A 23,865-nucleotide genomic window follows, 5' to 3' on the forward strand; every position below is an offset into this window, starting at 1 on the left:
TCAGTGTCTTGATCTTCATCATTTTGATTTTGACTCTGCATAGCTTCACTCTGAACTATGATGTTCTTCATGTAGCCTTAGATGATCCTTCCTTGTAAAGACTTGTTCAATACTTTTCCAAGAACTAAGTACTCATAGTGAAGCAAACTTTATCATTTTGATGGGCTTCAATAATTATTCTAAGCTTTCAACTTTAACATCAGTTTTCAGAACCTTTGTGACACCCTCTACCCCACACATATATGTACTAATAATAAAAGAAATAAGAAATCAAATTTAATTAAAAGTTTTAAAACACATTTAAATACAAGCCTTTCAAAAGGGTAAAAGGCTCACATTCACTTTTCTAACATCATAATAAAACTTGTCCAAATAAATAATAAATCATCTCGGCTCAAAACAAGGTCGTCTGAGACTTCATGTAATTAATATAGAAACTTATACCCTAATGTCACATCCTATCATAGCATTGTGTTCCCATGTCCTCTAGCATGAGATTCTTCATAGTCATCCACCTATTCATCTGCTCCCACGAACACAAGGTTCGAGATCATCATAGGATCCAAACACAAATAGCACATAGGGAGTGAGTTATCACATTCCTAACTAATGGAGAGAAACAAGACATCATGTAGGTATAAATATCATATAAACAAAATAAAACTTACTTAACCATAGCTCACGTCATTTCACCACTTTGTCGCCCAACATCACATCACAACACAACATGTCTCATTCATTTTCACAACATTCACGTACTCAAGGATCAAAACATAATATCACCAAGTCAATCAATATCGATCAATACACAAGTGTTATGCAACATATACACTAAGACTCAATCCTATATGCAATGTGGTACCATGTCAATGAAAGCGCCTAGGAGTACATGACAAGACAAACCACACACTAGCAAGTCAAGTCACTCTTACTAGGTAAAATCATAAAGAGACCAGTTAGGGTCACACTGTTTTGCGAGAATACTCCAATCATATGGGATCAACATAAGCTTAAAGGAGTACTGAAATAGGGTGTATTTACCCCCCAAGGCCTACACTCTGAAGAGTCTGTCAGGGCCTCTTCCTCCTGATTCAAGTCCAACCCATAAAACATTTTAGCACACATACTCTATTGATGCAAGCTCCATTGGAGCTTGTAGGCCTAGGATCTTCTTCATCAATGGATTCCTTTGCTTCTTGGAAGATAAATGGCAGCGGAATGGAGAAGGAAGAGAGAGAGGGGACACCACTTCAAGGAGAAGATGAGTCTAGAAGAAGCTCACCACCATAGGAGGCCATGGATAAGAGCTTGGAGGAAGAAAGAGATGAATGAAGGGAGAGGGAGAGAAGAGCACGAAATTTTGTGCTCAAAAAGAGCTCTGAAATCTGAAGTTAATATTCAAATGATCAAAGTTCAAAAAAATGCACACACATGACCTCTATTTATAGCCTAAGTGTCACACAAAATTGGAGGGAAATTCAAATTTCACTTGAATTTGAAATTGAATTTGTGGAGCCAAACTTTGGAGCCAAAATTTCACTAATTATGATTAGTGAATTTTAGTTATGGTTCAGCCCACTAATCCAAGATCAATTCTAAGATTCTCCACTAAGTGTGCTTAGGTGTCATGAGGCATGAAAAGTATGAAGGACATGCACAAAGTGTGACTATATGATGTGGCAATGGGGTGTAGTAAGCAAATGCTCACCTCCCCCTCTAAAATTTAATAGGATTGGGCTTCTACCAATTCAATTAAATTTATTTCCAACCACACACATCAAATATCCACTTAGTGCATGTGAAATTACAAAATTACCCCTAATACAAAAACTAGTCTAGGTGCCCTAAAATACAAGGGCTGAAAAATCCTATATTTCTAGGGTACCCTACCTACATTATGGAGCCCAAAATACAAAACCCAAAATTAATGAAACCTTATTCTAATATGTACAAAGATAAGTGGGCTCGTACTTAGCCCATGGGCCCGAAATCTACCCTAAGGCTCATAAGAACCCTAGGGCCTTCTCTTGCATCTTTGGCCCATTCTACTTGGAGTCTTCTATCCAATGCCCTTGCGGGGTAGGATTGCATCATTCCCTCCCCCTTGAAAAGGATTTGACCTCAAATCCCGAGGTTCTTGAAACTCTGGGCCTTTTTCCTCAACACTTGTAAAAAGAACAAAAACATATGTATTAGTGGTGTTTAGTATGTTGAAGTAAGGTAAGGTCTGAAAACTCATTTCCTGGGCATCTTCCCATGAAGGAACATAGTTCCTCACCAACTCAATGAGTGGTGCTACAAGTATAGAAAAATATGGGACAAACCTTTTGTAAAAGTTTGTTAAGTCATGGAGGCCCCAAATTTTTCTTACACTTGGTGGAGCGGGCCACTCAGGAATGACTTTTATTCTCTTAGGGTTCATGGGAACCCCTTGATCACAATTTAAAAAATTAAGAAAAGTAAAGCAATAGAACATACCTTTTTCTGTATTTTCATGTTGATTATTCCTACCAAAAAGTATGACAAACCTAAGGTGTCCCATATGAGTACCTAAGTTTGTATTGAAACTAAAAATAAGAACAAACCTACCTAATGAGTCCCTATGTACACAAATCATGAAGATGTTGGGTGCATGAGTGATTTTACAAATGAGTGTTGCACCACCCAAAGCATTCATCATACCACCTATTTTAGGGATTTGGTGCCAAATAATACCTATTTTGGGCACCAACAAAGCACAAGGATTTAATCTCTTGCGAACCAAACCCTCATCCAACAACTCCTTTACTTGAGGAATAAACTCAATCCTAAGAGATGTGGCAATGCTAACAAGTGTCTTTTTACAAAGGAGAAAATGTGGAGGTTGTCTAAGAAGGGAAATTTCTTTAATATTTGTCTTTATTTCAAAATGTCTTTCCTTCTTAGCTAACCTCTTGGAGGAGACACTTACCTCCTTACACTCCTCCTTAACCATTAAAGGTTGTCCTTCTTCTTGGGGGTAGATCTCTTCACTAGATTCTTCCCCTTTTGCTTCTTCACTTTTACTAGAGGAAGGTGAAGTAGTAGCCTCATCTTGGCTACTATAAATGTCTTGGCCCCTCATAATCATGGTTTTCTTGGTGGGGCATTGAGAAGTAATGTGTCCTCTTCCAAGACATTTAAAGCACTTCATGGAGCTAGTCTTCTCTTGCATACTAGCCTTAAGGGGTTGCTTTTCTATTGTCTTCCCCTTATCATCTTTGGGCTTAGAAGGTCTCACCCCTAAGATTCCTTGACCTTGGTCTTTCTTTGGATAAGAGTGAGAGCCATAAGATTTTGAAGTAGACTTCCTTTTAAGTTGTTGCTCTACCCTTATTTCCCAATCTAAATTAGCCTCTACATTGTCCTTCCCATGGAAGTATAGGAGTTTAATGTTAACCTCTTGAGGCTTTCTTTCATTTTCTCTCCTATGGGAGTGAGGTCTAAGATGTGACCTATGCCTTCCTTCATAATAGTCACGAAGTTCTTCACTTAGGCTCTTGCAAGAGTTATGACTACTATAGGAGGCATGTTTTTCTCTTTTCATTTCTTTCATTATTTTTCTTCTTTCTTCCTCTCTTATTTTCTCTCTTTCATCTTGACTTATTTCTTCCACTCTTTTTTTTACCTTTTTCTTTTCTATCTTGTTTTTCTTTCCACAACTTAAGGGATCTCAACTCATCTAATATCTTATACAAGGGGTCCTTAGGAGTGGAACCCTCACCATTAACACTAGATGAAGAATGAAGACTCATGTTGGTTCCTAAGTTATGGTTCTTTCTTGTTGGGGGTTTGAAAACAAAAGGTAAAAGAAACTATGGTTGAAACTAGCCAAAATAAACACTAAAAGAGGTGTGAAAGATAAGGTAAAAACTAATTGGTAAAAGGCAAGCTATCTAGGCGGTTTGACAATGGAGGGTAAAAGAAATAAGCTATGAAAGTAAGCAAGAAAAGCAAACTAGGCGGATCCTAAGAGTGTTTGGATGACCTCATTTAAGGTTCCCAACAAAGCACTCACTATCCTAAGGGAAAATTGCCTAAAATTATTACACATAAATGGAAGTAGGGTGACCTAGCGAAGGCTCCCAACTTACTTCCAATGAAAGGCCTTTTTGTTACAAAATTTGAAAGCAAAGCAAATTGCCAATTACAAAATTACAGAGAAAAAAAAAGTCCTCAATTGTGGTGGCTATTCTCTCTTTAGTGTTTCACTCAATTTGGAGTGCTTCTTAGTCCAATAGCTCTTAAGGTGGTTGGCCCCTTGCTTCTTGACTCAATTCTTCAAGATATGGCACCAATCCTCCTTTCCAATTCCCTATATGGCAACTCACAAGCAAGGAAACAAAGAGACAAGCAATAACCAAAGACCAAAAAAATGAAATGAAAGCTAAACCAATAGAGTTTTAACAAGACAAATTTCCAAGGATTATTCAACAATTCAAGCAATGAAAAGCACAAAAAAGCAAACTAGGACTCAGAGAAATCTAGAATGGCTCTAGAGTAGAGTAGAAAAACTCCAAAAAAAAGACTCAAGAAACCTCTAGTTTTGGCACTTGTTTTCACAATAATTTTCAATTGAAATTTTAGAACTAGGATTGGTATAAAATAGGCACCAATTATAGAACAAATTTTGAGCCAAAACAACAAGCACACTTTCCTTTCACTTTTCCTTTTTTTTTCTGGACACTGATTTTTCTGCCAACTTGTTATATTTTTCTTATTTTTTCCTTTAATCCAAATCGCTTGGTTATTTTTTTATAATTTTGTTCCAGATGTCTAGAAAATTCAGTAAAAGTTTCAGCTCAAAAAACGTAGTGACCAATTCCCAGTAATTTATACAAGTTCGTATGTTCAAGCTGCCAGCACCAGCGATTTCAACCTAGAAATTAAGAGTAGTGTTTATGTTGCTTAAGGCTTGGATAGTTACAATTTGTGTTTGCTTATGCTCAATTATCTTGAATAACACAATTCAAGAGAGCTTAAGACTTATTTGATTCACAAATCCAGCCACAACTCAGCACCACAACTCAACTTCATCATAGGCATCATGTAGGAATCTAAGAAAACAAAAAAGAGTTCAAGAACAAGACTACTTCTAGGAATTGATTTAGAACATGTTATGAACTAAATAACATGCATGAATTAGACTCAAAATTCAAAAGATAGGCTAAGAATTACAAGAATACATAAACAAATGTATCTAGAATTCAATCAACAAAATAAAATTCAACACAAACTTAGAACATAATGTGACAATTACTATGACTAAACATGACTCTAAGACAACATGGATTGAGTGATTTACACTTAGATTTTTGTGTTTTTTTTTAATCAATATTTTGGAACAAAATTTAGATCTAAAGGTTAAGCACAAGAATATTATGAATGAAAATTGATAGAACCTAAAATCAACACAAAAACAAGATTCAAGAGTAGATCTACAAAATTTGAACCATAGAAATGCAAGAACAAGTGTAGATCTAAGATTTAATCGGTTTATTTTTTTTGAATCTACTCTAAACAGCACCAAACCACAAGAAAATGGAGGATATACATGGAGAATAAGATGAAGAACAATTAATTAAAGAGAATTCACCGAACAAAAAGATAGAGGAAGCAAAAGAACATCACCTAGATGAAGATGCTCTTGATACCACATGATGCAAGCTCCATTGGAGCTTGTAGGCCTAGGATCTTCTTCATCAATGGATTCCTTTTCTTCTTGGAAGATAAATGGCAGCGGAATGGAGAAGGAAGAGAGAGAGGAGACGCCACTTCAAGGAGAAGATGAGTCTAGAAGAAGCTCACCACCATAGGAGGCCATGAATAAGAGCTTGGAGGAAGAAGGAGATGAATGAAGGGAGAGGGAGAGAAGAGCACGAAATTTTGTGCTCAAAAAGAGCTCTGAAATCTGAAGTTAATATTCAAATGATCAAAGTTCAAAAAAATGCACACACATGACCTCTATTTATAGCCTAAGTGTCACACAAAATTGGAGGGAAATTCAAATTTCACTTGAATTTGAAATTGAATTTGTGGAGCCAAACTTTGGAGCCAAAATTTCACTAATTATGATTAGTGAATTTTAGTTATGGTTCAGCCCACTAATCCAAGATCAATTCTAAGATTCTCCACTAAGTGTGCTTAGGTGTCATGAGGCATGAAAAGCATGAAGGACATGCACAAAGTGTGACTATATGATGTGGCAATGGGGTGTAGTAAGCAAATGCTCACCTCCCCCTCTAAAATTTAATAGGATTGGGCTTCTACCAATTCAATTAAATTTATTTCCAACCACACACATCAAATATCCACTTAGTGCATGTGAAATTACAAAATTACCCCTAATACAAAAACTAGTCTAGGTGCCCTAAAATACAAGGGCTGAAAAATCCTATATTTCTAGGGTACCCTACCTACATTATGGAGCCCAAAATACAAGACCCAAAATTAATGAAACCTTATTCTAATATGTACAAAGATAAGTGGGCTCGTACTTAGCCCATGGGCCCGAAATCTACCCTAAGGCTCATAAGAACCCTAGGGCCTTCTCTTGCATCTTTGGCCCATTCTACTTGGAGTCTTCTATCCAATGCCCTTGCGGGGTAGGATTGCATCATCTATCTATGAACTGTACAAAACACACGACACCTCAATTGTTATCAAAATATTTTATCTTGTCGCGCTTGTGATTATACTCGTCGGGTCCCATAGTGGTTCCCATCACAATACTCATCGCGCATTAACTCATCGCCCTTAAAGGGTCTTAGCATTAACTCGTCGCCCTTGAAAGGTCTTATAGTCGTGTGATTGTACAATTCATAGCTCACAACTCAATGCACACGACATCTCAATGCACACATATATTACGAGTTAATACATACTCAATTTATCACATATATTTAGTCTCAATCACGATGGTATAATTACAAAGTATCATGTTATCACACCCCATGAATCATATACACTTTACCTATGAACTATGCAATACACACAACTACTCAATTGTTTTCAAAATAATTTTAACTCATCGGGTTACCACAGTGGACCCCATCACAATACTCGCCGCCCTTAAAGGGTCTTACAATTATGTGATTGCACAATTCATAGCTCACATGTATTTCACCATTCATCACAGGTTCAATTTATCGCATATTCACAATTTGAATCACCATTTCATAAATCTCAATATAACAATTTATACAAAAGGTTTATCATAACATGGGGAGTAAAACCCCTCAAATAATTTCACACAATTATATCAAAATCATAGGTCAAAATATAAAAACATCAAGAGCACTCAAGTTTATCAATCAATTCTCATCAGAACATCAATTGGTACGTAAAACATAACAGTATTGTATTTATAATCGTAAAGGAAAAATTATAATTCAATAAACATCCCAAAATAAACCCTAATTTAATCCTCTAAGGATCCCTACACATGTTCATTCTAACCCCCAATTGCGATAAATTCATCCCTTACCTCTAAGCAGGCTCACATATGTTCCAACAGCGATAGCGGCATCTCTAAAAATTTCTTGAGATTCCTCAAGTTTTTCCTCTAATTGCTTTAAGAGGATTCTCAAATGTTAGAGAGAAGGAGAAGGGATTAAAGCCTCCATTTGTATTGTCTTTATGCGATTCCATTTTCTCTCTCCATGAATATTATCTCGCAAATCCCAACGATGAAGGTGTGCAGAATTGAGCGCAAACCACATATCAAAATTTCACAACAATTTAACGATTAACGATTCTGGGATCGTAGTTTTACTGAGACAATTTTGAATTTCTGCGGGAAAAGAAAAAGCTACTATGCAAAGGATATTTCTCTTAGCTTCGACATGTTTTCGTAATTCCTAATGGTGAGAAAGTTTGGAAATGAGTTCCAAACCTAGTGCTTAAATTTCACGGTGATCCAACAGTGAATGAGTCCGAGATCGTCATTTTTTATGGGATAGGTTTGGTGGTGTGCGGGAAAAGAGAGGGTTTTGAGAGGAAGAGAAGGGAAAACGAAATTGAGAGGAAGAGCCTGAGAAGTTATCGTCAGTCTAAAAAATGACCTAACATTTCTCTATTTATAGTTAGGCTACTCACAACCTATTATTTACTCTAGTTATTTATTTTTATTATTTTATAAAAACAAACTCTATTTTATTCCCTATCAAATGAATAAATAAAATATCCTTTTTATTTTCTCTCAAATCATTATTTTAATTAATAAAGTTATTTCTCCTTATTTATTTAATTATAAAAACCTCATCATTTTTTCTAAAACTCTATTTATTTACAAATAACAATCCTTTTTAAATTAGTTTATGAAAAATGAGATGTTACAACCTTTATAAGCACCATTCTAAGTACCTCAAAATGAAAGACATCTCTTCTTCTCAAAGTAATAAACACTGAAACACTTTTAAGCAAAATGTTAGTCATCACTTAATTCCATCATCCTTTAAATTTGAATTATGAATGGCTTGTCATAATTTAAACCAGGAATGTGGATTCAACACTTAGGTACCCATATCTTTTTGGGTCCTATCTTGTTAGTTCTAAATGCAATGAATTTCCCTTCATGGGTAAATCCCAGCATTTTGAAGTCATGTGACCAACCTTGCCACAAAAGTAACAAACAATTGTTTCCTCATCCTGACTATATACATACCAGATTTGTCTTTATCTACAATACATCAATATCAAATCAAGAACTTTTGTCCCTCCAACAAATTTGGCCAATGTTATCTTTAGAGAGTCAATTTTCTCATGAAGTTTTACCACATCCTGAGGTTAACCTTCTAAAACCTCGTTCTTCAATTTCAAGTTCATAGAAGCAAATAACATAAGAAGGGGTTCAATTTCAAGTTCATAGAAGCAAATAACATAAGAAGGGGGGTTGAATTGTGTTTTTAAAATTTTTTCTAAGATTGAAAACACATTTATCGTCTAATGCAGATAAACCTAAAATAACTTAGAAAGTTTTTGATTCAAACTTTATCAAATGATGAGAAAAAAAATTGCAAAAAAAAAAGGACATAAGATCTAAAAACAAATGAAAACCCTTTGTCTGTTCAAGAAATATAAAGAAGCACACAAAGAATTATATTGGTTCATTTCAAACCTAAGACTACATTTAGTTCTAAGCAACCACCAAATTTCCACTAACTTATCAAAATTACAAGTATTGTTCACTGCCACTTCTGGTTCTTACACTTGCAAGCTCTACCCCGAAGCTTGACTTAAAACCCAATATTTTTTGTCTTACCAAACTGCTACTAGTTCTAAACAAATCAACAAGATTTGTTGGAAGATTGCACACTAACTTAATATGTGATCCTCTTATAGACAAATATATCACTAAACAATTTTAGTCTTTTCTCTCAAGGTATACAAAGTGTTTTGAGAGCTTAGCATCTCTACAAAAAAATTTATAGATAGCTTTACAAGAAAAAATGAAAGAATAAGGTCACATAGATTATCTGTGTCTATTTTCTTCAAATTCTATAGTTTGAAGTCTTGAGCCCATTGGAGCATTTAATGCTTGCATTAAATGTGCATCTCATCTTCATGCAAAGTCCATGCTAATAGGCTAGTGTGTCTTGTACTCCAACAGAAAAGTTACTTCTTTCATCAAATAAGATCTACAACAACAGAGCGTGTCTTTTGATGAGGATTAGTGTCTTTTAGACTGTAGACTCCATTTATTCTTTATAGGACATTGACAGATCCTGTGAGAATGTTTTCTGCATGAAAGAATCTGAGACACAAAGTATTAAATGAATGTCTTAAATGTTTTTGATACATCGTCTGAAAATACAAACGCACAGATACAAATCATGATCTAATAGCATATTAGACACAACTTCTACTATTTGTATTTATTTGCATCTAATCAAAATAATTAGGAGTCTTGGTTCATCTTTAAGACATAAATGTCTTTTTACTTAACAAAGTCATCATAATCTTTGTGTGCTTGTGAGCACTCTCTCCATTTATCATACCATTCTTCCTTTTGATGGTCATGAAGTTCATTATGCTTTTTTAGATCTTTTTGCAAAGCTTTCAGTTTGTTTTTCAACTCCTGAAAGTTTTCCAAAAGCTCAAGACAAAGCATGGTCTATTTTATCTTAAGAATTTCACAAGCATCACAAACTTGATTGGACTCGTCCATATAAATTACTGCTTTATCATGAAAGGCCTTTTCAAGTTTTTTATGATCTTTGGAAAGTTTTTTGAAATTTTTTTATAATTTTTGTAAGCTTTTGAAAAAATGAATGATTTTAAAAGGAATTCATGATAGACTTGTTTCAGGATTATCAAAATCTACCTCATCATCTTGGCACTACTACAAAAACAAGAATTAACATCGTCAAATCTACATCGGTTATTAAAAAGGTGATGTAGTAAATTTCGTAGTGGCATTTTTGAAATTTATACGAACTTTTTGACATCTTAACCATGGTTATTGTGAAACCGGCCTCGATAAGCACGTTACAAAAGGCGGTGAGAAAAACCTCCTTTGTTTGGTTTGTAAGCAGACCACGATGGTTTTCTATAGCACGTCTTTGTATAGACTGACTTTTCATTTTTTTCTCTCTCTTTGTATAGACACGTCTTTACACACTCGCCCTTCATTTTCTCTCTCTCTCTTATCTTATCTTCTCCACTGACCCTTCATTTTCCCTCTCTCATTGTTGCCTTGTGTATGTCTTTGTCGCTTTCTCTCTCTGGCAGAGAACGTCTGTGTATGCCTTGCTCCGCCTCAACCTAAAATGTCTTGTTACTTTCTTTAATAGCAGCAACTGCTGGCGCATTTCGTGCTCTTTCGGCTCCGTGTCATTGCCGTCCTCGCTTCGATCCTTTCGTGGACTGCCCCTGCGAACGCCGCGTTGCGAGCTCCGCGGTTTCGTTTGCTTCTCCTGCTGGCGGTGGAAATGGCGACGCTGGAACCGGCGACGGTGGCGGTTCTGGCAGTGAGTCTGGAGATGCTAATCTCAAACTGGTAGGAGACGTGGCTCAAGAGCTTTTTGGACTTTCGCCTGATGTTATCATTCTCGATGTTTCGGTGTAAACTCTTCTTCACTCTGAGTAGATTTTTTTGTTATTATTTTTATTTTTAGTAAAATAATAATTTAGTTTTGTTTATGTGTGTGATAGGGAATGATATGTGGGGGATGTGCTACACTGACCTGATATTGGAAACAATAATGAAGTGGCATGGGTGGTTTTTCACTCACGCATGCGAAACATTTTTGTGTAATTATTATTTGTTCTCATCCCCTCTCACTATTTACTTCTCAGTCCAAGTTCCTCACTCCTTTCTCGCTACCACGCTAGTTTCTTTCTTCTATTCCATTTCCATGCCTTGATTAAACGTACTAATCCTTGCTTATTATTAATAAGTTTCTTCGAGATATTTTCAATTTCACCAATTGTATTAACTATTTTTGCTATTATTCTCATTGTAACTTTAGTTTTGAAGCTTGGTTGATTCAATTGATCGATTTGCAATAAGAGGAATCTGGTTTGAGACATGCTTTGGATGGTTCTGATAGCATGGGATTCGGTTCTCTTATTCCCACAGAGAATGAGAGGTCCCTCATGGAACGTGTATGACATGAAGTAAAGCAAGAACTGAAACAGGTAAGGGATTAAATGTTAATAGCTTTTAAAAGTCTGCGTTCGAGTCCCATCATTTTGAATCTCTTCCCTCGTGATTGACCTCAATGTCTTTTTTTAAAAAAAAATATTATGTAGGGTTATAAAGAGAAAATTGTCGACATAAGAGAGGAAATTTTACGCAAGAGATGAGTTGGGAAACTTCCTAGTGACACGACCTCTGCCCTTAAAGCTTGGTGGCTTTACTATATATATTTTTTCTTTTAGTAAACCCTGTTCAAACATATTTGAACGAATTTAAATTGTGATTTTGGATGTTGGTGTGTTTGGGTGGCCTTGGTCAGAAGATGTTTTATTAAGTGTTTATGTAATGCAAGGTTGGTCAGTTTGGTTTTGCACTAATGTATGATTACTTTGTGGAATATACTTAAAGTTGAAGATTTTTTAAAAATCTCTGTTTTTTTCTTGGATATGTGTAATCAGGAGAGCCCAAGAGGGGTCTTGTATTGTAAGTAACTGGCCATGCTAAGTTTTTTAATAAATTGTGTTAACCACTTGTTGCAGTAATCAAGAGTTAGATCATTCATTTCAATATTCTTAGATTTTGTTTGCTGTTTACCAAATCTGTTATGTGGGTAATGAATTTTAATCTACTTTTGCTTATTGTTGGTGGCCATTTCTTCTAAAATTTAAGATTGATAGTTTTTACACTTGCTGCCTGTTTTAGGTGGCTACGAAGACTGAGTCAAATAAAGTTGCAGGGAATGCCATTTTATATGAATGTGTTCAAACAATAATGAGCATTGAAGATAATGGTGGCTTACGTGTACTTGCCATTAATATCCTGGGAGGATTCTTGCCAAACCGTGACAACAATATCAGGTTTATTTCTGCTCATTGCTTCTCTTTCATAAGTAACTGAAAGTTTTGATTAAGACCTACTAACACCAGCACATTGAGTGTTCACATCGCAAAGTTCCTTACTTTATAAGTTTTCATTTTAAAGGCATGTTCTTGCTTCAACAATTTATAAAATGCATGTACAACAGTTCAGCTACATGAAACACATTTGTTTTGAAATAATTTTGTACATAAGTTCTGCATATCTTATTTAAAATTTTATTGGGAATGAATAAGTGATAGATATAAAAATTCATATTGCTAAGTCCTTGTTTCACAATTGTAATTTTTAGCAAATATATTAATTTATGTTTAATAATTGCGTAATTTCTGAAGATGTTTTATTTTCTGTTTTCGGTTTAGGGAATGTTTCCGTAACCCGTGGCACCCAGGTAGCTAGCTAGTTTCAAGCTCCCATATATATATATATATATATATAACATTATTTGTATGTTAATTTGGAACTTGGAAGAGGGTAAACAACATCAAGAGGAAAGAAAAGTACAGATAATTATATATATATTTTTTCATTGGTTGAAGAGAAAATAAAAATTCAAACTTTTTTTTGTTTGTTTTCCTCATTTCAAATTTTAAATCTTTATTTTCTTCATTATTTTCTCTCCATTATTCTAAACACAACATATATATTTGGATAAAAAGAAAAATAGAAAATATATATGAAAAACTATGCATTTCTATTATTTAATTAATTAAATAAAAAATTGAACTTAAGTTTTTGTATTTTCCTTTCCCTGCAAATTTTAAAAGTCTTTACTCCCATGGAAGATATTGATAGTAGTACTCAACACTCCACAAGGATATATAGTGTCCTATTAGGTATTGACTAAACATATAGTTGGGGCATGCCTATAGCTTGATTTATATGCTCTGTCAATGTAAAAAATTTACACTATCAATTTTGTTACCAGTTCAATTTTGAGTACTGTTACCAGTTTAATTTTGTTATCTGAGCTGGGTGCAAAGTTTTGGACATCATTTCAATTGGCTCTGTACTTGTTGAAAATATTGCTATACTTGTATTATGTTTGTTTGAGCTTGTATAGTTGTTCCTTTCTTCGGTAGCCTTGTATCAAGTGAATCTTAACCTTGCATACTTTATGCAGGTGGAGTTCTAAATCTGGCCATGGTTGAGAGTGTGGACAATCAGAAGGTAGACATATAGAATCATTGTTACTTGTGAATAACTTGTTAAAATTTCAAATTGTAATTTCGTTACAGCTAATTTTCTAACGAATACCATTAGCTATTTGACAAACCTTAAAGTGTTCTTGTACCTCTGGAACTGCAGATAGCAAATCATCTTGACCATATGGTATCAACCCTTGGAAGAAATCCTCTGAAGGTTTTGGTGCAAGTAAATACGAGTGGAGAAGAATGTAAGTTCAGCTTAAAATTATAATGAGTTACTCTAACTCCTTATTATATTTTTTTGGATCTTATGAGGTTTCCTCACTCCCTTTGGGTGTGAGGCAAATTCTTGCTTGAGGCATTAGAAATCCTTCTTGTGTACATTGTAACTTGAAAATTTGTGTTCCTGACTTGTCTTCATGTACTGAGACTTCTTAATTTGACATCAGGGAATTGTTATTCGTATTTAGTTTTTTAATGCTTTGCATGGAATTCCATCAATTAGAATATATATTTCCCCCTTTATCCCAGGGTTATTGTACTGCATTCAAACTTCTATTTATTCATTTTAGATAATGACATAGTAATGTTACTTAATTAGTCACTGATTGCAGCTATTGTATTGAAAATATTTTATTAAATTTCGTTATATTTGTATTGTATTACATATAGCCTCTTGTATTTATTCATTATATTTGTATTGTATTACATATAAGCAACGTAGCTTCTTGTACTTATTCATTAACTAATTTGATAGCTGAAATTTGACCTGGGTTTATAAATTTCGTGAAAATAATAAAAATAAGTCTCATTCTACATCGGTTGACTGATAACCGATGTAAAAACAATATCATTCCTCCCCATTCTACATCGGTTGACCGATAATCGATATAGAAACATTATTCATTCTACATCGGTTTCACCCTCAGAACCGATGTAGAAAACTCACATTCTACATCGGTTGTACCTACACAACCGATGTAGAACAATTCTCATTCTAAGACAGGTCTAACACCATGCCCGTCTTCATACCAATGTCCTTCAAAGATGGTCCTTCAACCGATGTTGTTATTCAACGACACTAGGATACTACCACGCGTCATAACCGATGTAGAAAGACCATAAAAATCGATGTAAAAGGCCTTTTTTTTAGTAGTGTGGTCAGATTTAGATTCTTCAATATTTAATGCTAATTTATTTGAATAAAGTAATTTAAATTATTGATTGATATCAATTCAATTTATTTCAAATATTATTAATTATTAATGAGAAAATTCAATCAATGGATATAAAAATGTCTTCAACCTAAATCAATATTAATTCAACGCCAATCAATATATCACCCCTGGTCAATGTCAATCAATACTTAATGTGAACTTAATACAGATTTACGTGAAATTGGTAAAGATTCTAATTTTGGTATTAAAAAAATCATTATAGTCATTTTAATAGTTGATAAAGAATTTTTACATCATTTTAAGTATAAAAAAACATATAAAATATCACCAAGAGTAAAAGAGAGATTCTACCTACACATAATATATATATATATATGATTTTGTTTTATAGGGAGACGTGATAGTCACATATTTTATTTCTTCTTTTATTAAATGCAATTAATTCTTATTAAATACAATTAATTGTTATTAAATGCATTAATATATATATATATATATATATGTTTGATTTTTAAGGGGTGATATCAGGTGATATTTATTATTTTATTAAATACAATACTTTCTTATTAAATGTATGAATGTAATCAATTCTTATTAAATGCATTAATCTATATTCCTAGTCAATTTTATTAGTATACAATTATCAATTTCACAAAAAAATACTAATTTTAATTTATAGAAATATAACCATGGATTTTTTTATAATTATGGAATTTTTTAATTAATTATTATTACTATCATAATTTAATAATATTTATGATAAATATGTATTATATATAATACTAATCCCATATGAAGAGGTTTATAATGTAAGATTATATTATTTTTTATAATTTTTAATATAACTATATATATTTAAAGTTTACTTGATAACTTTTTTTTTTACAGTTTAAACATTTTTAGATGACGCAAAAAACTTAAAAAGGTAAATTAAATAAAAAATTATATTGTAATTAAATAATTTATTTTTATTTTTATTATCTCAAATAAAGCGTCAATAACTCTTCTTTAAAAATATTTTTTTATTATATTAAATAAAAAAATTTCTAATTTGATAATTTTTCTTCTGAAAATATATTTTTAAAATCTTAACAACTAATTAATATGTTATTTTAAAAAATTAAATAAAAATTGATTTGAATCATTTTGTAAATGATTGGTTATGTTATTAATATTTAAATCAAATAAAAAATTAATTAAACTACTTCATAACTATAATATATTCAAATTCTATTAATTTTATCACTATTTCTAACAAATTGATCTTATTACTTATAATATTTTCATAAATATGATAGATTTTACATATTTAATTAATTTTAAAATTTATTAAAAAAACAAGGTTTTATCACGTGGACAAATATTACTTTTATAAGATAACGTAAAAAGAAAACATACAAGACAATACTAAACGAAAGTAAACCCTACCTAAGACAACATCACCCATAGCAACAATCTCATGGAGCATGTGTGTATATACAAATATATTTAAATATTTATAGACATATTTATTAACATATATTTATTAAAATTTAAACTAAATAATTAATAAATTTAAAAATAATATAAAAATTATTCTTTTATAAAATGTAAATTTAATGTCTGTTTAATACGCAAAACACTAAGCTAATAATAATAATTACTCTGCATTCTTGATTGATTTTACGATTCTCACCAATTATCTCTTATTATTAGATCGAAGAAGTTCGGCAAAGAAATTTTCTCGCTTCTTTTGCATGAAATCCCGCCCAAATATTTACATAATTTATGCATTAATATTTGTCCTTGATTGACGGAATTGATTAATAATGAAATAACCATTCTTTTCTTTTTAGGTACAATAAATTAAAGTATATTAATGATTAGAACGCTAAGGTTATTTATTATTCTTAATTTTAAACTCTATATAAATAAGCTGGATTGGTTGACCAGATTAAATATGTTATATCTAATACTATATGTTATATAATTCTATTAATCCTTTAAAAAACTCTATTAATACTAAATATTAGAATATTAAGCGAATAAGTTTTATAAAGAAATTTTCCTGCTTCTTTTGCACATGCAATCCCGTCTAAATATTCACATAATTTATGCATTAATAATTGTCCATGACGAAATTAATTAGCGAACAATAATGAAATAACAGTCTTTTTCTTTCTAGGTACAGTAAATTAAAGTATATTAATGATTAGAACGTTCATTTTATTTTTATTTATTATTCTTAATTTTAAACTCTATATAAATAAGTTGAATTGATCGACCAAATTAAATATGTTGTATCTAATACTATATGTTATATAATTCTATTAATCTTTTTTTTTTTGACAAATTCTACTAATCCTTTAAAAAAAACTCTATTAATACTAAATACTAGAACATTCAATTTATTTTTCTTAATTTAAAATTTTAGCATTTAATATTCTATCTCTTATCTCTTATTATTAAAGCGAAGAAGAACTTATTTGATTTAACAATAAGAGATTAATGATGCAATTAGCATGTGTTTTTATATAATATCAATTAGGCATAATCAATATAGATCGCTTTAATAATAAAATCAATATTTTATGTGATTTAAGTAAATTTTTTAGCAGGATTAAAAAAGGACAATTTTCTCTGTAGAACTTATTAGCTTTAATAATAAGAAATAAGAGATAAGAGTGTGCCCGAGCAAAAGTCTGTTAATAAGAAACAAAACCTTTTGCTGTATATCTCCATTGATTATTTTCACATAATCCTTTCATTCATTAATACGACGAAATATGAATCCACCATCATTAAATATGGTTAAAGTTTCACTCTCACCTCATCGTAAGAGTTTAGGAGACTTTCTGTTTGGGACACAATTACGTTAGCCAAAAAAGTTTAGTTCTATCCGCGCTGAAGTCTGCTATTTTGACCTGTCTCCTATGATTCTTCAATTGTCCTAATACAGGTAACGTTACTTAATCAAAGGTCAAACCTAAAAATGTATCGAATCATTTAAGAAAGAAACACACACATATATAGGAACTACTAGTAAAGTCCAATACAGTCGGTAGATAGCAGGGTTCTTTAGGCATGTTGGTTTGATTTATAACTATGTGTAAAGAGAAAACTTTGTTGAAAAGAAAAAATTTCATTTCGATGATTTTTACATCTAGAAAGAAATTAATCTCCTACTATCAGTAATGTAACTGTAAGCCAAAAAAATAAGGGGAACCTATCAGTTACGTCATGTCATACAAAATACATATTAATTGCTATATGAATAACGTAATAATTAACCCATATTCGTACCAATGCCTTGGTTTGAACATTAAGTTAACAATGATTAATCAAAATATGTTGTAACACGACCGTAAAAAATTCATGTTATGCACTAGCCTCTTGGACTTTGTCAATGCACTACAAAATGTTATAAAAATGTCAGCAGATAAGGGTAACACATACACATTGCTAATGTTCAACACTGCAGTTAGCCTGTTTTCCATAGTCTTGCTTTGCATAACAGCAGCTCAAGGGAGGAAAACACTTCACCTTAACAATGAATGGCTAACATCCTTTCCAGATATTAATGATATTGATGGTATCTGCAAAACACTGGTAGAGACACAAGGTTACTCATGTGAAGAACATCAGGTACATACATTACTCCTTTTATTGATATATATGAGACTCAATTATTATTTTTATCCGAAGGAATTGAACCCAATATCATGGAGTTTACAATACTCACATATCCTACTCAACCAACTGATTTATACTCCCTTGATATAAGATTTAATTATTCAATTTGTCAAGATTAAAAAAAGTAGATAATTTGGTTGATAATAATAAATTTATCTTAAATTTATAACTTTTTTAAAAACTATTATTGTCATTAATATTTTTCTCTTATAATGTTTTGTCAATACATTCTCTTTTTTCTTTTAATAAAGATATTTTTAATCAAAAAATAATTAATGCAAGAAAAGTTATAAATTGAGTCCTATAAAAAGGAACCATCATCATTTTAAACTTGGGTCTTTTAAATAGGAATGGAGGGAGTATTATTCTTTTCCATGACTTGCATCCACTTGCCATTGATTATGCAATTTTTAGCAAATTATTGTTTTTGTTGGAGTCAGGTTACCACAGAGGATGGCTACATCCTGAGCTTGCAGAGGATGCCAGCTGGGCGGTCCGGTGAGAAAGCTGACAAGCCGCCCGTGCTATTACAACATGGTATCTTTAGTGTAAGTTGTGTAAATGGAAAGACAGATACATAAGAAAAGAAAACATGTTTCTCTCCTGTGTGATTTTAGAAAATGTAAAGGCACAAGTGTGAATAATTAACTTGTGTTGTATGGTTTCAGGATGCTTCAACATGGCTGGTAAATTCTCCAGATGAATCATTGGGATTTATCTTAGCAGACAACGGGTATGATGTGTGGCTTGCCAATGTTCGTGGGACAAAATACAGCAGCGGGCACACATCGCTTATTCCTAATGACACGGTTCTTTTCCTTATGAGATACATGCATTTCAGTTTTCAGACTTCGATTTGAGTGAACAAGTTGATATATAGCTCTACTCTAATGGATAATGGTTTTATTCATAATTTATATGTAGGCTTATTGGGATTGGTCATGGGATGAGTTGGCTAGTAATGATCTTCCTGCTTTTGTCCAATATGTGTACAACTATACTGGTCAGAGAATACACCATGCAAGTCATTCCTTGGTGAGTTCTTAATTAGTTAATTTCATTATGTTTGTGTTTTTAGATTCTCTTATGTCATGTTAAATATGTTTTTAGTTCCAATAATATTTTTTAATATTATAGTTTTAGTTCTTACACTGTAAAGGTTTGGTTGAGTGCCTATAGTTTCAAAGCCACAAAGAATTAGTTCTTTGGTATAGGGACCAAGACCAAAATGAACACAGGAAGGCTAAGACCAAATCCTAGTGATTTTGAAATTATAGGGACTCAAAATTAAAACTCCTAAAGTATGAGGATTAAAACCAGAATTGAGAAAAACTAAAGCGACTAAAAATGTGGTTAAACCTTTTAGATTTCTGGTGCGTGTATTTAACAGTAATCTGACATTTCAGGGAACTTTAATGGCTTTAGCTGCTTTCTCTCAAGGGCAAGTGCTGAGCATGTTGAGATCAGCTTCATTACTTTGCCCAATTGCTTATATGAATCAGATTCCATCAATACCAACAAAACTTGCTGCAGACACATTTATAGCTAATGTAAGAGAGAGAAGATAATGTAGCTGAGCATTAAAATATCTATTGAATACAATTTGAATTGATGAAAATATTTTCCTTTTGTTTAATATAGCAGGACTTGTACTGGTTAGGAATCCGTGAATTCAATCCAAACGGGTAACAGAAAAACTTTAACCTTTGAAATTTATTATCTCTTCTGCAATGTGTTAAGAGTATCAATTTTTCCTAATGAGCAGGGGTGGTGCTGCATCAAAATTTGTGGAATACATCTGCAATAAACTAAAATTGAACTGCTCAAACCTAGTGTCACTTGTCACAGGTGCTATAAATGCTACTGGCATGACCAGGAATTAAAGTTTTCACTCCATGTATACACTATACTGGTTCATGCAGATATTGACATTATTTTGGTACTGCTTACCCTCAAACTTTAGGTCCAAACTGCTGCCTAAATTCATCCAGCACAGATAGCTCTATTGAGCCAACAGCAACTAAGAATTTGATCCATCTATCTCAAAGTAAGTCTACTAGTAGGAAACATTTTTGCTGTGTGTGACCAAATGTCATTTGATTTTGAAACATTAGTTTTATGCATTTCTGATTTGGTACATAACTCTTTGTTGATATTTCTTCCTGTGGATTTTGAGTAGTGATCAGAACAGGAAAAATAGCAAAGTATGATTATTGTGGCCAAGGACAAAATATGCAGCACTATGGACAACCAGTTCCTCCTCTTTATGACATGACGGCAATTCCAAATGAATTCCCTCTTTTTCTCAGCTATGGAGGGCAAGACTATCTATCTGATGTAAAGGATGTGCAGGTTTTGATCAATGACCTCAAAGATCATGATAGGAACAAGCTCGTGGTACTGTTCAAGGAAGATTATGCTCACCTTGATTTTGTTAGGGCTGTCAATGCTAAACAAATGATTTATGATCCTATGATATCTTTCTTTAATGTTAATTGATTTTACAATGAAGCTATTATAAATTGTACTTCAGATATTGTAAATATTTTTGTTCATCAAGTTGGCTCAATAGAATATTTTACATATTTCAAGACACTAATACATTCCTCTCCCTCTCTGTTAAGTGAAACAAGGACGAAGTTTCTAATGCATGCACGCAGGTGTGGTGGTGTTCTAGTATAGTTAGTATATATGAAGACTAGAAAAAGTAAATAATGACTTTGAGGAGTTTTATCCATTCCACCATTAAGGATAATCAATATTTGAGCCTTTCCCATCCCATTTTAAGAAAATGGAAAATACCGTACCCTTTGATTTGTGAAGAAAAAATACTCCTCCAAAAAAATATTTCCTTGCATCCTTTATGGGAAAAGCAAATAACTACGTCATATAAAAATGACAAATATTAATAAGTATCTTGGTAAAATTATTGGTTAAAAAACTAAAAGAATAAAATTGTTTTCTTCATTTTCCCCTTTTCATTGTGAACCAAATAAGTGTTTAATGTTCCTCCTTTGAAAATTCATCATCTTACCTCTCCTCACATTCCTTCTATTAAGGGAAAAAAAGTTTAACTAATAGAATTCTATTGTATCTTAATAAGCATCTTTACCAAGGCCATTTTTTTTTATCTCAATTCAATAGAACAGAAATAAAGTCTTTTAAAGTATATTATGTGATCATTAAATGTACATAAGAATATATGATAAAAATAAGTTCGATAAGTCTCGAAACATAATAGAGGTTATATATTTTCATTAATCTTTTATATATCAATAAGATTAAAATTCTCAATATAGAATTCCCTAGTATTGAAATACTCTAATAATAGTTACGTCGAACTTCTATAAGATAATATACTCTTCAAACTGAATTTTAATCGCCCAAAAAGAAAATTAAACATAGCGTAAGTTTGTTTATTATTAACACCTTGGATTCTCTGGAATTTTGTTTGTCTCCTTGGCCATATACGTTTTCCTTCATCAGTTGGATATCTTTGATCTATAATGGAAATTGTATCTTTTACAAGGTTTTAGACCCATTCTTCATTCAAGACTGAACCGCGCAAGATCCAATTCATTTTCCATCCAATGAGGTGGAAATAGGTTAGGTCAGTCCAGGCTTTGAAAGGCCTGAGCTTAGTCTACGATGAATCTTTGAGGCCTGAGTCTGACCTATATCCTATCAAAGACTTTTATTTTGATTCGACCTGACCTTTTTAAAAGTCTGGACTGGCCTGATAGCCTTTTTAAAAGTCTTCTTCATAATAAATATTTAATATTTCATGGAGTAGGAACGTAATAGAAAAGTTAAAAAAAAAATCAATCAAAATAATGAGGAAATAAAATGGCACATGACTCACACCTAAATTGTAATTAAAGTCCTTGATTATAGGAATAGAAGTTATGGAGCAGTAATGTGTAATCAAAGTCTGATAGTTTCAACAAAAATTAATTGTATCCAAAAAATAATATTATATATTTGTATCCAAAAAATAATACAGATAGGAAGTAAGAATGCACTATGATAAATGAAAGCGAAATATAAACTGTAAAACAGATATCAAGGGCACACCGAAACGGCTTACAAACCCAGGTTTTTGAAAACAAAGAAACCGAAGCGGCGGCAGAGCCGCACAGGATCGGTGAGGGGAGAAGGGAGATATGAAAAACAGAACTTGAAATTTATTGAAACCGAAAGAAAAACTTACAAAGAGTTTTTCCCTAGGCAGAGCTTCTCTCTCTAAAAACCTGATTCTGAGACTATCTGAAAGGGTAATCTATATCATTTCATATTCTCTAATATCTTTGCCAAAGATATATATATATATATATATAGGTCGGCCTATCAGGCTTATAAGGTTTTTTAATAAGCTTAAGTCTGGTCTATTTAATTTAATAAGTTTTTGAAAAAGTCTGAGTCTAACCTTTTAATTAAATAGACTAATTCATGTCAGGTTTTATGTAGGCCCCTATAAGCCGACCTAACCTATTCTCACCCCTACTAAATGATCAATGGTGAGTAATATTTTATAGAAAATTTTATTATTTATTTTAATAAAAAATAATATTTTGAAAGTTTGTAATTTGTGCATTTAAAAAATTAAATGTAGGAGATAAAGATCCATATCCTTCCTTATTAGGGCCTTTGTTCGTCTTTTGTGTGTTGGGAAGGCTTCAAAAGTGGTAGAATGATGAAGAAAAAACCGTGTTTCCTGCATGCAAATGAAATCATTTAGTTTTTCATGTGCTTAGGGATCCCCACAAAATTAGGTGATTGACAGAGACAATGTGACCCTGATATCTTTTTGACTAGTTAATTACATACACCCCATTCCGAGGTACATGTAGATTGAGGGAAAAGATAAATAAATACAAATAAATATATAAATATGATTTTTTATGCATAGATATATTAAATATAAATCTTAGGATAGACAATAATTATGTAAGATTTTATTATATTTGCATTTTAAAAAGAATGATATATTTAAGGGAAAAATCTTTGTTTGATTCTTGTTATGTGTGAATTTTTTTTGGATAGCTATACATTATAAATGAAATTAATCATGACCCAATATATTAAAAGACACATGTGATTTATGATCAAAAATTAAAAAAAAAATATTAAATATAATACTTGATGGGACATGAATATAATTATTAATATTTTTTAATTGGAAAAGAAAGATCTAAATTCTAAGCCTAGAACTATATTCATATATAATCTAAATAACTTCAGAAAAAAAAAATGTCTCTTTCACATTTCTTTATTGGGTCTTATTCTTCGATCACCCCTTCTTTTATAATAAAAAATATTGAAAGAAAATTTA

At 32.2% G+C, this 23,865-nt stretch overlaps 1 protein-coding gene and 1 pseudogene across 1 annotated transcript; both read left to right on the forward strand.

Annotated features, from left to right (window-relative positions):
- The first annotated feature begins 10,473 nt into the window (after positions 1 to 10,473).
- Positions 10,474 to 11,208, forward strand: LOC114401928 (annotated as a pseudogene).
- A 363-nt stretch (positions 11,209 to 11,571) lies between these two features.
- On the forward strand, positions 11,572 to 21,118 carry LOC114401929 (triacylglycerol lipase 2-like). The gene is made up of 13 exons (XM_028364503.1): positions 11,572 to 11,625; positions 12,362 to 12,548; positions 13,659 to 13,705; positions 13,844 to 13,931; positions 18,322 to 18,485; positions 18,974 to 19,081; positions 19,202 to 19,342; positions 19,458 to 19,568; positions 19,940 to 20,083; positions 20,175 to 20,218; positions 20,299 to 20,381; positions 20,497 to 20,580; positions 20,713 to 21,118. The coding sequence occupies exons 1-13, from the start codon at positions 11,572 to 11,574 to the stop codon at positions 21,030 to 21,032; spliced, it is 1,575 nt and encodes a 524-aa protein (XP_028220304.1). The 3' UTR covers positions 21,033 to 21,118.
- The last annotated feature ends 2,747 nt before the right edge of the window (positions 21,119 to 23,865 follow it).

This window comes from Glycine soja, chromosome 20 (assembly GCF_004193775.1).
Source record: "Glycine soja cultivar W05 chromosome 20, ASM419377v2, whole genome shotgun sequence".
Lineage (NCBI taxonomy): Eukaryota > Viridiplantae > Streptophyta > Magnoliopsida > Fabales > Fabaceae > Glycine > Glycine soja.